Source organism: Leptonotus elevatus, chromosome 13 (assembly GCF_054856555.1).
Source record: "Leptonotus elevatus isolate MCC_2025b chromosome 13, RoL_Lele_1.0, whole genome shotgun sequence".
In the NCBI taxonomy this organism is placed as follows: Eukaryota; Metazoa; Chordata; class Actinopteri; order Syngnathiformes; family Syngnathidae; genus Leptonotus; species Leptonotus elevatus.
Window position 1 is genome coordinate 5,800,546 of NC_141251.1, and position 13,109 is coordinate 5,813,654.

At 40.1% G+C, this 13,109-nt stretch overlaps 1 protein-coding gene across 3 annotated transcripts in view; it reads right to left on the reverse strand.

Annotated features, from left to right (window-relative positions):
- The window catches only part of LOC147163577 (protocadherin-15-like), a 230,833-nt gene that overhangs the window by 153,496 nt on the left and 64,228 nt on the right, over positions 1-13,109 (reverse strand). For all 3 annotated transcript variants that reach the window (XM_086092793.1, XM_086092792.1, XM_086092791.1), the window contains one exon: positions 1,580-1,698. In XM_086092793.1, coding sequence (XP_085948919.1) covers positions 1,580-1,670 — 91 coding nt within the window. In that variant the 5' untranslated portion in view covers positions 1,671-1,698. The remainder of the gene's footprint in view (positions 1-1,579; positions 1,699-13,109) is intronic.

Below are 13,109 nucleotides of genomic sequence, written 5' to 3' on the forward strand. Positions count from 1 at the left end.
ATCCCTGTGTGGAACTAAAGACTCACATGGGCAAAAACTGCCTGACGTTGAATAGTGGGGGCCCTTTTGGCAGTATGTATCAAGTTGCTTCCCTCGCATAATAATAATATTGTATACCAGTGAAGCCAAATTGCCAAAGAAGTTTTCGTCATTTGCATATGCTCTCGAGTTTCCTGTCAGGCAACACGAAAAGCATGAAACGGCTGCTGAAACACAATTAAACACCCACGTATGCCGCTAATACACTTGCACTGCACACAATTACAAGACTGAAGTCATTATCGAGAAGATGAGAAAAAAAAACTCTGACAGTAGAGAAAAAGGTAAGAGAGAGAGAATAAAGCTACGAAAGTACAGTAAATGTCACAATCACACGTCATCATAATATGACAACATGTTATATTACAAAAAATAGGCAGAGGTGGAAAATCCAAGTCCAGAAAGTAAAAACCCTGCCACATTTTGGCTTTAGCCCCAGGTACTAGCTAGCTAGCTCCCTAGCTAGCTCCCATGGTGCTTGTTTACCTGCTAGGGAGCTAGCTAGCTAGCACCTGGGGCTAAAGCCAAACTGTGGCAGGTTTTTACTTTCTGGACCTGAGCTAGCTAGCGAGCTCCCATTGTGCTCGTTTACCTGCTAGGGAGCAAGCTAGCTAGCACCTGAGGCTAGCCATGGTGCTTGTTTACCTGCTAGGGAGCTAGCTAGCTAACTAGCTAGCACCAGGGGATAAAGCCAAACCGTGGCACGGTTTTGACTTTCTAGACCTGGATTTGCCACCTCTGAAAATAAGACAAGTCAATGCTATAAGACGTTTCACAAAATGAGAAAAAAAAGTCAATTGTGTGAGAGCAAAGTTTTTCCAGTGTGACAATAAATGCAAAATAAAACTGAACCTGAAGAACAACTGTAATAGTACAAGAAAAATGTCAATAATTTTACTATAAAGTTACTTATAACTTAAAGTTATAAGTTGTCTTTAAGTTATAAACATAAGAAGAAGATATTGTTAATTGTAATTTCAAGAGAATTTGTAATATTTCAAAACAATCATAGTACGGCAATTGTAGTCTCGGTAATAGGACAAGAATGTAATTGTGATACATTCATGAATATTCAGAAACTGGCATTTGCTGTTTCACCTATTTTCAGATAAAAAAAAAAATATTATTTCCTCAGTTACTCGCCTATTTGTCATTTTCTGTAATGTCACAAAGTCTAGGTTTGTGGCAAAAAACAACAACAACCACCTTGTGGTTGATAGGATAATCGATTTTAAAACGATTCAACAGTGACCGCACAAGTTCTCCCCCATCGACGCCATCATCAGTAATGTGATTATGTGTTCCCACGCACTCAGGTTTCCTCTTTTGTTGTTGGAGCGGTGTCATTAACAAATATTTAATGACAATCCGCAATGAACCCGCAGCGGGTCTCGAGAGGATGACTACTTTCACTTTTTCAATGTGGCCCTTCATACTTGCTCATACAATATAATGTCAAAGGATGTCACACAGCAATAATCATCTTTTTCATTCTGGCAAAACAGCCCGGCCGCTCTTTGACGAGATATTCTGCTCTTACCGTCGGTGTCGAGGCCCCGGACGGCGTTTAGCCAAGACAGGATGACCATTCCTGTCGCCAGCCATCTGATAAACCAGCGGCCCCGTCGCATCTTCTGTCAAGCCTTATTGCCTGCCAACCTGGAGGAGAGAAAAGATTTATTTATTTATTTTTTTCCCCCCCGTTTGAGTCTCGTCACAATAATGCTTGGGAAACACACAAACACCTCTTCTCCTTTCAGCAGGCTGTCACTTTGAGTTTGAAGCTCACCGAACAGAGAGAAGACGCTGGCAGTTTGGGATAAACCTACAGTTATTAGTTCCGCTTCAATCTTCTTAATACTTCTCCTGCTTGTGCAGCTTTCACCACAACAGTTTTCAGTTATTTGTTTTGGAGGGGGGTATACGCCGTTCAGTTAGCAGGTTAAATGCATGCTCGATGGGGTTTAAGTCCACTTGACAACCCCCGCTCTTGTGGCCATTTTTTGGGTCAGGAATTGTCAGACGGACTGTGGGAAACAAACGTTTTGTTCTACAGTATCTCGTTCGTGTCCTGTGTGTCTCCGTAGCGCCATTTCGGTGTGCGTGACTGAAAATAAGTACTCTTGTCTTGTGAGTAATATCACCTATATTTAAGGTTTATATATGTTTGAGGCTCACGTAACTTTGCCGTGTTTAATTGCCTCGCTTAATGCGGTGCTAAAAAAATAGAACGGTGCCGTTTATGGCCCTCGCAGATGCTAATTATAGCTCTTATACACTCTACATTATATTTGTAATGTGGGTTTTTCGTTTTTTCGAAATTTGCTATAGTTGGGATATATATGTCTTTTTTTTTTAATTATCTGTCATTGTTTTGGGGGAAATTTTATGAATCATAAGTACTAATGGTATCGGTACTTGTTATCGGTATAGTGAGTACTAAAGATTTGAGTATGGTATCTGTATCGGTCTAAAAAAAGTAGTATCAAACATCCCTACCACTGTTATTTTTTAAATCCTTACATACTTGAACAGTATTGTACACACTATGTATCGAGAATCGTCTTTTGAGGAGAGATGCATAGCCATAATGACCAGTCTAATACCTTTTTATTGTTTTGGCAGCGTTTTTGGTGATTCCAGTATCTTCCGGGACTAGCTTAGTGTTGCTAAACTCTGTGATTTTTAATCAAACATAAAATCTTATATTTATGCTTGAATGAGATCCCTTTCAATTAAATTACCCCAAAATGTCAGTTAATTCCAATAAATTCCCTTGGAAAGTTTATAGTTTAGGATTTTTTAAACCGCCATCTTAAATTGACTTGGAAATTCACCAGAAACTTTCCACGAAGATTTACTAGAAATTGTTGATCCCTTAGCAATCCTAATGGAGATCTTTCAAAAATCATCACTAAATCATTCGTGTCTCAGTGCTTGCAGATCCTCGCCGTAGCTCCTCCCACTACTAGCACAATGAATATTAATATTACATATATATATATATTATTAATATTAAATTAGTGAGGACATCCCAGAAGAAGCAACACAAGCCCCAGTTGTGAAATTTTCTGCTTTCAACTTTGCTTGAACAATTGGCATAAAAAAAAAAAAAGAACAAATCCATTGTAACTCTTCCAACCGAATGAATTTGATGGAAATTCCTACCATCACGATCCGCAATCACAGCGCGTCAGTGTTTCCAACGTCACGCTTGTTCCAGCTTGTTGAAACTTTACTGTCTGTTAAACCTTCCCCCAAGTTTCCCCCGGCAAGTTCACAGCAGGTAGAGCTAATTCTCCCGCCGGGAAAACTGACAGAGCGTGAATCGGCTCGCCCGTGATGACAGCGTGATCGACCTTAAGTGCAGCAGTCGGGGGGAACACCGTGCACCACTTCCCCCCCCCAATGAATCTGCCTCGTTACACGCGACAGACGTGCATCGACGGGGACAGGCTTGGCACTTGGAAGGCCAATAACGGAGCACCAAATTGTAACAGGGATGCGGTCATATGTATAAAGTAGCATTAAGGAGTGGTTAAGCAGTATGTGGAAAGCATTTTTTTTTTTTGTTATCTGACTATAGTGTTCTCTTAGAAACTTCCGCCGGAAGTAAAGAGGTAGAGAACCATAGTCATGGCAACTTGCTTTCGGTTTCCACGCCAGGGATTTACTGCACTAAAGGGCTCATTAGCCCACCAGGATTGTACCTTTGGCAACAATGCGGCACAGGATTCTGCCCAAGGCTGTCAGGGGCAGAGTGTACTCCGCTGCCACTGATTTCTGAACGCAACTGTTTACTCTCCTTGTACTGCTTGTACTTGGCTCTGTATTTCGGGATGCAATGAATAACTTAAAGTCACATTTGAGCAACGTTGTAAGTTTTTCCGAACAGTCTGAGTGTGCAGTGCGCTCGGAGCGTATTTCCAAACGCAACCACGATGGGGGAACGACGATTTTGGGAGCAAAGAGCTCTAATGTTGACGGTCTCCCTTTTATTAAAATGAATGTCGCCTAAAGAAAAGGACATTTTTGACTGGTCTGACTTAGGATGAAAAATAACAGGAAAACCTGCAAAATAGCGCAGTCGCAATATTCTAACCGCGAAGTAGCAAGGGAACACTGCAGACATGGGCACAATTCACTAAGGCCAAGTTAAGTCTCAAGTCTTTGACCCACAAGTTGTAACAATCGGCAGTGTGGCACCGCTCCACAGGGTGGCGCTTCTTTGTTTTTTGTGTGCATGTGTAGCACTTCTTTTTTTTGGTGAATGTTTTATTTTGATGCCGTGGAAGCTACAGTCATTGTAACGCGTGGTGGCGCCGAGCCCATTGTTTGAATCATGAATCTGTGGACTGCCAATCCTTTTGTTGCTCACGTTTTTTTGCTGACCCGCTGCGCTATCCATGGCCGGTTGGCCCGCGAGCGTTACAAAGTCCAAGTCTATAGGTTCCAAGTCAAGTGTCAAGTCTTTGACTCACAAGTCCAAGTCAAGTCCCAAGTCATGGCCCCACAAGTCCAAGTCTTATGTTCTATGTCCAAGTCAAGTCTCAAGTCTTAGACCCACAAGTCCAAGTCAAATATTTAGGTTCCAAGTCAAGTCTCAAGTATTTGACCCATAAGTCCAATTCAAGTCCAAGTCTTGAGGTTCCAAGTCCAAGTTATGCCTCAAGTATTTGACCCACAAGTCCAAGTCTTTAGATTCCACGTCAAGTCTCAAGACTTTGACCCATAATTCGAAGTCAAGTCCAAGTCTTTAGGTTCCAAGTCAAGTCTCAAGTCTTTGACCCACAAGTCAAGTCTCAAGTCTTTAGGTTCCAAGTCCAAATCAAGTCTTAAGACTTGGACTCATAATTCCAAGTCAAGTCTCAATCCCTGACCATGAGTCTGGGTAAAAGATCAAGTTTTTAAATGCAAAAGCTATAACAAACGGCAGCGCTGCAGCAGTCTGTTGTTCAGGGTTTGTCACATTTGTCTACTCTACATCATTAACAATAGATGTTGCTCGGGCACATGCAAAGGTAGGGCGAGAGAGAGGAATAGATTAAGGAGAGAAATTGAGACTTGTAATGTTCACGAGTCACAAAAGAAGAGGGTTTTTTTTCTTCTGGAGGTAATTTTACCGATTTGACATATCATCATCATTGCTCTCTTTTTTATTTTTATTTTTTATGAATTTTTATTTTGTATGTGGGTGTGTATGTGGGTGTGTATGTGCGTGCGTGTGAGTGTGTATTTATTAGTTCACATAAAACCTATTAAAAAATCCCATACCGTTCACCTAAATCGAACACTTCAGAATCCAGCCAGAGTCGTGAGGCCGTCAGGAGACCCGAGGAAGGATCAAAGAAAAGAAAGGAAAGTGAAATCCAGCACCCACCAGACACCACCCACCGGAGTCCTTCACCAACCCCAGAAACATCTAAATTCCAACAAATCAGGGAGACCTCAAGAGACCAAAGGAGAGACTGAGGAAAGGAAGGAAGGACAGACGAAGCAGAGTGAGATCCACAGACACAAGCCTCCACCGATTCAACGACCAGAGGAAGCAGCAGATTGTGCCTGAGTTTCGATAGATGCTGGTGTGGTGGATCTGGCATGCATGAAGTCTTGAGTCTTTAGTGGACGAGTCTAAGTCAAGTTGCAAGTCTTCAGCCCCACTATTATGTACACACTTCGGGAAAAACGTCAACATCCTGCTTCGAGCACAAGCTAATCTGATATGATGACTTTACCATATAGTGGACTGACTATTTATCAACTTTTAGCCTTCGCGCTCTTTAGAATCTACCCGGATCAGTCTTGATACTGACCCCACTGACCCACTCCACTTGATACACTCTAATTGATTACTACATCTCCACTAAAGACAATTCATTTTGAGTGATCAAAATCAAGCTGACCCTAATTTTGAAAACGGTCTCTCTGGGGGACATGATGTGAACTAAAAAAAAAAAAAAAACTCAGGTCAGCTGGCAAGCGGGTAGGATGTACTGTAAGACGCGTCAAGCGTTAACACTCGCGGATCAGCAGCACGGCGGCCATCCAGAGAGAGCTGAGGTGTCATACGGAGAAGAACGGTGGTTCTTTTGCTTTTATCCGTCTTATCCTGGTGCTTTTTTTGATGGCACACCTCACTCCCACGAGGCGTTTTTTTTTTTTTTTTTTTTTTCACACAGAGCAGGCGATAAGCTGTGAAATCAACCTTCATAGCATATGCAAGGCCCGGGACGACAGGGAACGACTCGCGACAACACTAACATTCAAAGTGGTTCTTTTTATCTCTCTCGTTCTTCCAGGGCAACAATGGAGGACATCCATCATGTGACGTTCGTAAAAGGAGGCGTGTCGTTTTGATGGAAGGTGCCTTTGGTGTTCTTCCCGTTCCGTTACCGTTGATACCCAGCAGTGACAATTTTGTGTCGACCAGTCACAAAACGACAGTGTCGAACCCAGCCCTTTAGCTTCCGTAAAACCCCGTGTATGTTTCCAACGTTCCAGTTCCTCCTCATAGTTCCTCTCATTAGCACGATGAACGCATGTCAATCGCATCATTTCCGAAGATATTTTCCTAAGTGCTGTTGCCTCGACGCTTATTGTTACCGCGACATTGATTTTCCTCATTTCTACATCCGTCTTTTCTCCATCACGCCAAAAACTGCAGTCCTGCACAAGTGCTAACCCCCAGAGAGAGAAGTCATTTCATTCCACAGCTTCTTCCACATCTCCTCTCCTTCACGCTGCGTCACGTTCGCATATCGCGGCACAATGACAGTCCCTCAAAGTTAATGAAACTCGAACCGGCGAGATTTCTAACTGAGCGTTGAAGGCAAATTACTTTAAAGTGATCCACAAGTCACGTCGTAAAAAAAAAATTATAAAAAAAGGTTGATGTTTTCATTGTGAAGTTGTTCGCAGAAACGCTTCTAAATCATTAGAGAATCATTGTAGGTTTTTTTTTTTTAAATAAAATTTCTGGGTGACAGTCTTGGTCCGATTGGCACTGGAGTTAACTGTTAATGGTAGGTGGTTGCTCGTGTTGCTTCTGCTACGCAATCACGCTATTACTAGTTTTATTGTGGTAGGTTTCTACTTCCTGTTTTTGATTTCTCATTCCAGCTGACTTGATACGACTCAAACAACCAACATTATGTGAATAACGTCTCGCAATGGGAGTGCATAGCGATTTGGACGTCACATGACTATTTCTCTGAACACACACCCCTGCAGCAGGGAAGTAGCGGCGCAGCGTTAATGGACTATGTCGTCGCGGAGGGCTAAAGCTAGCGTTTATCCATCCACTTTTCATCACTTTGATGAAAAGGACAACATATACATGCTTGAGATGGACATGTTGGATTGCCAATAAAGTGTCAAGAGTGCTTTTTTTTTTTTTTCTCAACTCGGCGACGCTGCTACGTGGAATTATCTCCTCTCTTGCCAGTGAGTGCTTTAAAATCTGATCATACAAAGGCTTTACAAAGTTTGTACAAACCAATTTCCTATGCTGCCAAAAGGGCTTAGCTAACGTCCATTTTGGGACGCGTCACGTCAATTTCCGGGACTCTATTGTTGAAATATTTGACATAAGATGTAGACTTAGCATTAGCTTCTCACTAGCCTGTTGTAAGTTGCCATCAATCCATCACTTTTCTACAGCACTTTACCCTAGGGTTGCAGGTGAGCTGGAGCTTGTCCCAACTTGACATTGGGCGAACGTCGAGGCCCGGGTTCACCCTGAACAGGTTGCCAGTCAATTGGCAACCTCCCTTATGATGTGACGGTTTCAGTTCCAAAGGGGCTGCTGTGACTCATCAAGACAAATGAAGGAAGATCACATCAAATGTGAATATATCAAACAGTCTTTAAGGACTGTTTGTAGCTAATGCTAACAGTCCAAACCAAAACAAAATAAAGAAGTAATCTGAAATTGTTACAACCAGAGAATTGGACGGATCATTCACTTCATCCACTTGTTTCCGTCTGTTCCAATAAGCACCCCGGGATAAAAAAAAAAAAGTGTTAATAATTACAAAGCTTTTGATAATTGCTTGCTAAACTGTGATAAGCATTCATACTGAATCACAGACCGCTGTTTTCAAACGCTAACGATAATGAAACCTTTGCTGCAGTGGAATAAAAATCAAAGTGTCAGGGACTTTTTTTGCGGGGTAAACAACCCCCAGCTGTGTAAGCGACAGGCGCAGCAATAAAGCGTCTCATTTAAGTCGGAGGAGAAAAATCGCCATTTCCAAGAGGCCTGACGTCCTCATCAGTCTCACAACCAACATCCCACCACCTCCTTAACGCAGGTAATAGAATAGAAACTGCATCAACGGCCCACTGTCATTAAAGTACTTGTGTCAGGCTATCAAAGTGAGCGTGTAAAAAATGACTGAGTGCACTGAGGCACGTAATGTCAAGGATTAGATATGTAACAATCTACTGTATATAGTCCAATGACCCTGATGTTTTAAAAATGTGGAATATGGCCAAAATGTTCAAGAAAAACAAAGCAACTCCCACTCAATTTCCAAATGAGTTGCTGATTGATTTCATAATCAATCAGAAAACTATTAATACCATTTCACTCGTTTGCTCCCAAAAACGTATAAATATGTTCTATTTTAAATATTACCATGCTCCCAAAGACGTACTTACTGGTATACGTTTTTTATGCTAGAGCATACAGAAGGCTTTGATACAGCCTTTGAACTGAAGAGAACGCTTGAAGCAATGGTAGTTATTACAAAAACGGCCAGAAGGTGGCAGCAGAGTATAAGAGCTCAACCAGGGGTCATGTTGCAACAAGCTCTTTTTCCCAGTGTTTTAAACAGATTTGTGAATAATGATGAAACTTAGCTATATTTTAATGTTAACTGCTGCAAAACGGAAACCGATACAAATATACTTTCTTTCTGATAAAAGAAGAGACTTTAACCTTTCTTTTGGTAGGCTCCATGTTTTTATAGCAATAGAACACAATATTCTGTGGGCCTTGCAAAATCGGTCAAAATCTAGTAAAACAGCCGGGAGCAAGGGTGGTTGCTTCAGTGAAAATGGCTGGGAGTGAATGAGTTAAAATAATCCTTATTCTTAAACCTCAATAATCTCCCTATTTCAATAAATCCAGCAAGGACGGACATTTTCAACACAAACTGAAAACCGATCTTTGTCGACGAGAACCCGCCAGAGTAACGGAACACCATTCCGCGCAACGCACACCTGAAAGCTGAAACCCAACCTGCCGCCACACAAACACAAACACGTTTTTACAATCAACCGGCGAGCAAGATCAAACGTAAGGACATTAAACCCAGTCGCAATTCATTACCTACTGTGAGATATAATCAGCAGTAACAAGGGCGGCGCTTTAATGACAACTGGCGGCGCATTTGCCGCTCGTATCCAGATAAAGATAACGCTCCCATCGGGGTAAACATCCAATCAGACGACTGCCACTAAAACTTGATATCGCTATAACAATCTGATCAGCTATACTAACACAATGTATAACACATTGATATGTAGGGCTACATGCTCGCTTGAGTTTTAATAAGCTCTCTGGGTACATAGTATAACAAGTCCATTTTCAGCCACAACTGGAAGACATGAATACACCGGCGGCAAACGTCAAGAGGTCAATGTCAAAAAACGTGAAAACTGTCAGTGGAATTTTCTAATTTAATATACAGTATAACCTCTAGCACAGTAATTCTCACTAGTGCAGCTCTTTATGCAGTCTCCCTCTAGTGGTATACAAAAGAATCACTGAATTGAATAAAACTGATTTTAAAATGAAATGCAATCAAACAGCTTGTCGTTGTACATTATACTTAATAAAAATATATTGTAGTAACATAAATATATTGTTAAGACTTAAACAGTGTTTTATGGTTAATTTATTACGGCTCCTTCTGCTGTGTGTGTGACCTGGCCACCAGGGGGCAGGATAATACAGTTATGTAGACACGAACAAAGAAGACTTTCACAACTATTTTTTTGTGACTCAGTAACAGAGTTGGGATTTTTTATTATACTGTAGATAGTTTTTATTTCTTTTTTTAAAACGTTTTTTATCCAGTTTTAATTCGTTTTAGAGCAAGTGCCCGAAAATGCTTTGTTTTAGTTGTATTAGTATTTATTAATTTGTTTAAATATGTAGAGTATTTGCCGAGTGCAAGTTACAAATAAAAAAAGGTCACTAATTATTGTTTAATGAAGTCAACTACAATTCTCAACAATTGACCTTCTTTCTTTTGTAGCTACAGATCTACAGCAATACCAAAAAAGTAATTAATTAAAATGAACCACGAAATCTCATGTATGATTTTACCGGTAATTGACAAAGACGAAAATGAAGGGCATTTTTGCTATAGTTAGTTTTATTAACGATTTTTTGTTTTCAAATTATTTTATTTCTTTAACAAATGTTCTTCCACCTTTAGGCATTTCCTATTATGCGTTAGCATTAAGCTAACAGACACACACACTTTTGTTGATATACGTCGAATGTAAGTTACTTACATCATTTGCCTGTAACATCAATAAAAGTTTTATGACGGAACAAATTTTAACTTCTTATTGAGGAAAAATGTCAACCGGTGTGTCTAACCAAAATGACAGATTGCTCAATATTCCTTTGAAATAAGGACGATATTTTTACATCATCTAACAAATGCTTCTTTTTTTTTTTCATTTCTCAAGCACAAAGCAGTGATTGATCAGAGTAAATATGGCATCCAGTCAGGCTTCATTAACGGTGTCATCCAGCTCATTTGTTTGCACAGCCCTGTGTAATCCCCATACAACGGCTCCACTCTTTATCGTTCTCTTCCAGGCTGCATTGTAGTCAGATCAGAATGGAAGTACCACGTGATGATCGAGAAGGAAAAAAAAAAAGCCAAACCGCTCACATAATAGACAGCTTTTTGGATCTGTTAAGTTTGACGCGTTAATGCATTTTATTTTGTTCACTTGTGAGGCAGCTGGATGATTTCATTGTTAGAGTGAGAGAGTGCAAAGCGAATGGTGGAGAGAAGCGACCCCCTCATCTCATATGTGCTCTTCACTCACAATCACGCTGTCCACACGGTCAGTCAGCTGCCCTCGTTTTATTTTGTTATTTTTTTTGGTGTCTTTTAGCATATCACGCTGAAGGAAAACCGGTATTTAAAATGACAATACTCTTTTTGTCCTTGTAATATTCCAGATGGATTCTCATGAAAAGTATGACTGTTTTCAAGTTGAAAAATGGGTTTTCATAAAACGAAAAATGGATTAACATGGAATGTATGACTTTATTATTACATAAAATGATTATGAATCTCAATAAAAAAACAAAACAAATAATGCTTTAAAACAAAGGTGTCAAACTGAAGGCTGGGGCCAGATGTGGCCCACTAAATCATTTTATGTTGACCGTAATTGCTCAAATATGTACCAAAATTTTAATTTGTTACAATTAGTAAATATTAACATTAAGATTTGTTTTTTGTTTTTTTTGGTACCCTTTTAACAGTAACTTGAACCAACTATTATCCTTGACTTCTGATTTCAAAACTAGTAATCCACCAATTTGTTTTGCATGTAATAATACGATAAAACGATGAAACATTTCTTAGAATTTTCTTCTCCTAATTGCATATAATTGTTTCCCTCTTTTTAGGATGTGCCAACACTGAAAGTTTGTAATTATTGATTGACAGAATGACATCAGCTATTTTTTGTAAGTGTGTCAATCGCCCTCCTTCCTTTTTCTCCTCGCAAAGCATCAAGTGGAAGGAGCGCAAAATGCGACTTCATCGCAGCTCCTCAATTTATTGTGCTGGGCTGTGAAGGTGGAGAATACTTCACACCTGTTTATGTAATGTATCTGTAGACGGAAATAGATTTTTTTTTTTAAATGTTTTGAAGTACAACTTCAGAGGAGGAGGAAACATGAAGCGAGGGCTCGGCTGTTTGCCGAGACTTCTTCAATTGTGCGCGGAAGAGAAAGAAAGATGACACTTTCATTGCAATGACGTCGTGCAGGAAACTGGAGTCTTTTATTTCACACTATAGCGGAGGCTTATGTTTAAGAGGTAGCCTCAGCAAAAATAACAACGCTGGTTTCCATCCATCATACATCAGATACTGTTGATATATATATATATATATAAAAAAATTAAATAAAAAGTCTACACACCCCTGTTTTAAATTTGTGTTACTAAAATGTAAAAACTTTTTTTTTTTTACCTATAATCTGTATAAATCAATGAAGCAACTCAAAGGAAAGTAAAAAAATAAACTGACATAATGCAGTTGCACAAGTGTGCACACCCTCTTATAACTTGGGAATAAAAACTCATGTCAAGTGCCTCTGATTAACTCTAAATAAAGTTTAGCTGTTCAAGAAGGCTTTTCCTGAATAGTGAGTGAGTCAATTTTAGTTGGTTAGTTACATATAATTATTTTTATTATTATTTTATTTTTTGACTAATTTCTATATTTCCTATTTTTTCCTGGTCCACATTTTGGATCCACACATGCTGTCCGTGAATACTTTATAGTTGGCCCTCATGTTCTTTATAAGAATTCTCAAGAGAGATCAATTCTGCTGCCATGATTTGGCAGCGTCTGAATGAAATGAGATTTCCCCGATGCAGGACGATGTCAGACAAGCGCTCAACATTAACTAATGCAACTTTTGGATGGGACCTTCGCTCAATCGATGGCGGAAAGCAGTACAACCCCCCCCCCCCCCCCCCCCCCCCCCCCCCCTGTATCTTAATAGGCGGCCCCTTGTTGCATGTTCCCGTCAATCTCATTTGCATGCATCCACAGTCTACATAAACATCTTCTACTGGCTGGATCTTCTTTCATTTGCTTTGTTTAGGGTTTGAAACTCTTTGGAACTCGAAACCCTACTTTAAAACTATAAGCCTGGCTACAAGCTCTAATAAAAAAGTGAAACCCTCATTTGAAACTTTAAATCCATTCATATAATCGTATACACTCTAAAAACAGTTGGGTCAAAAGTAGCCAAATTATGGATCGAAAATGGACCGATCCACTTCATGGGTCAATTT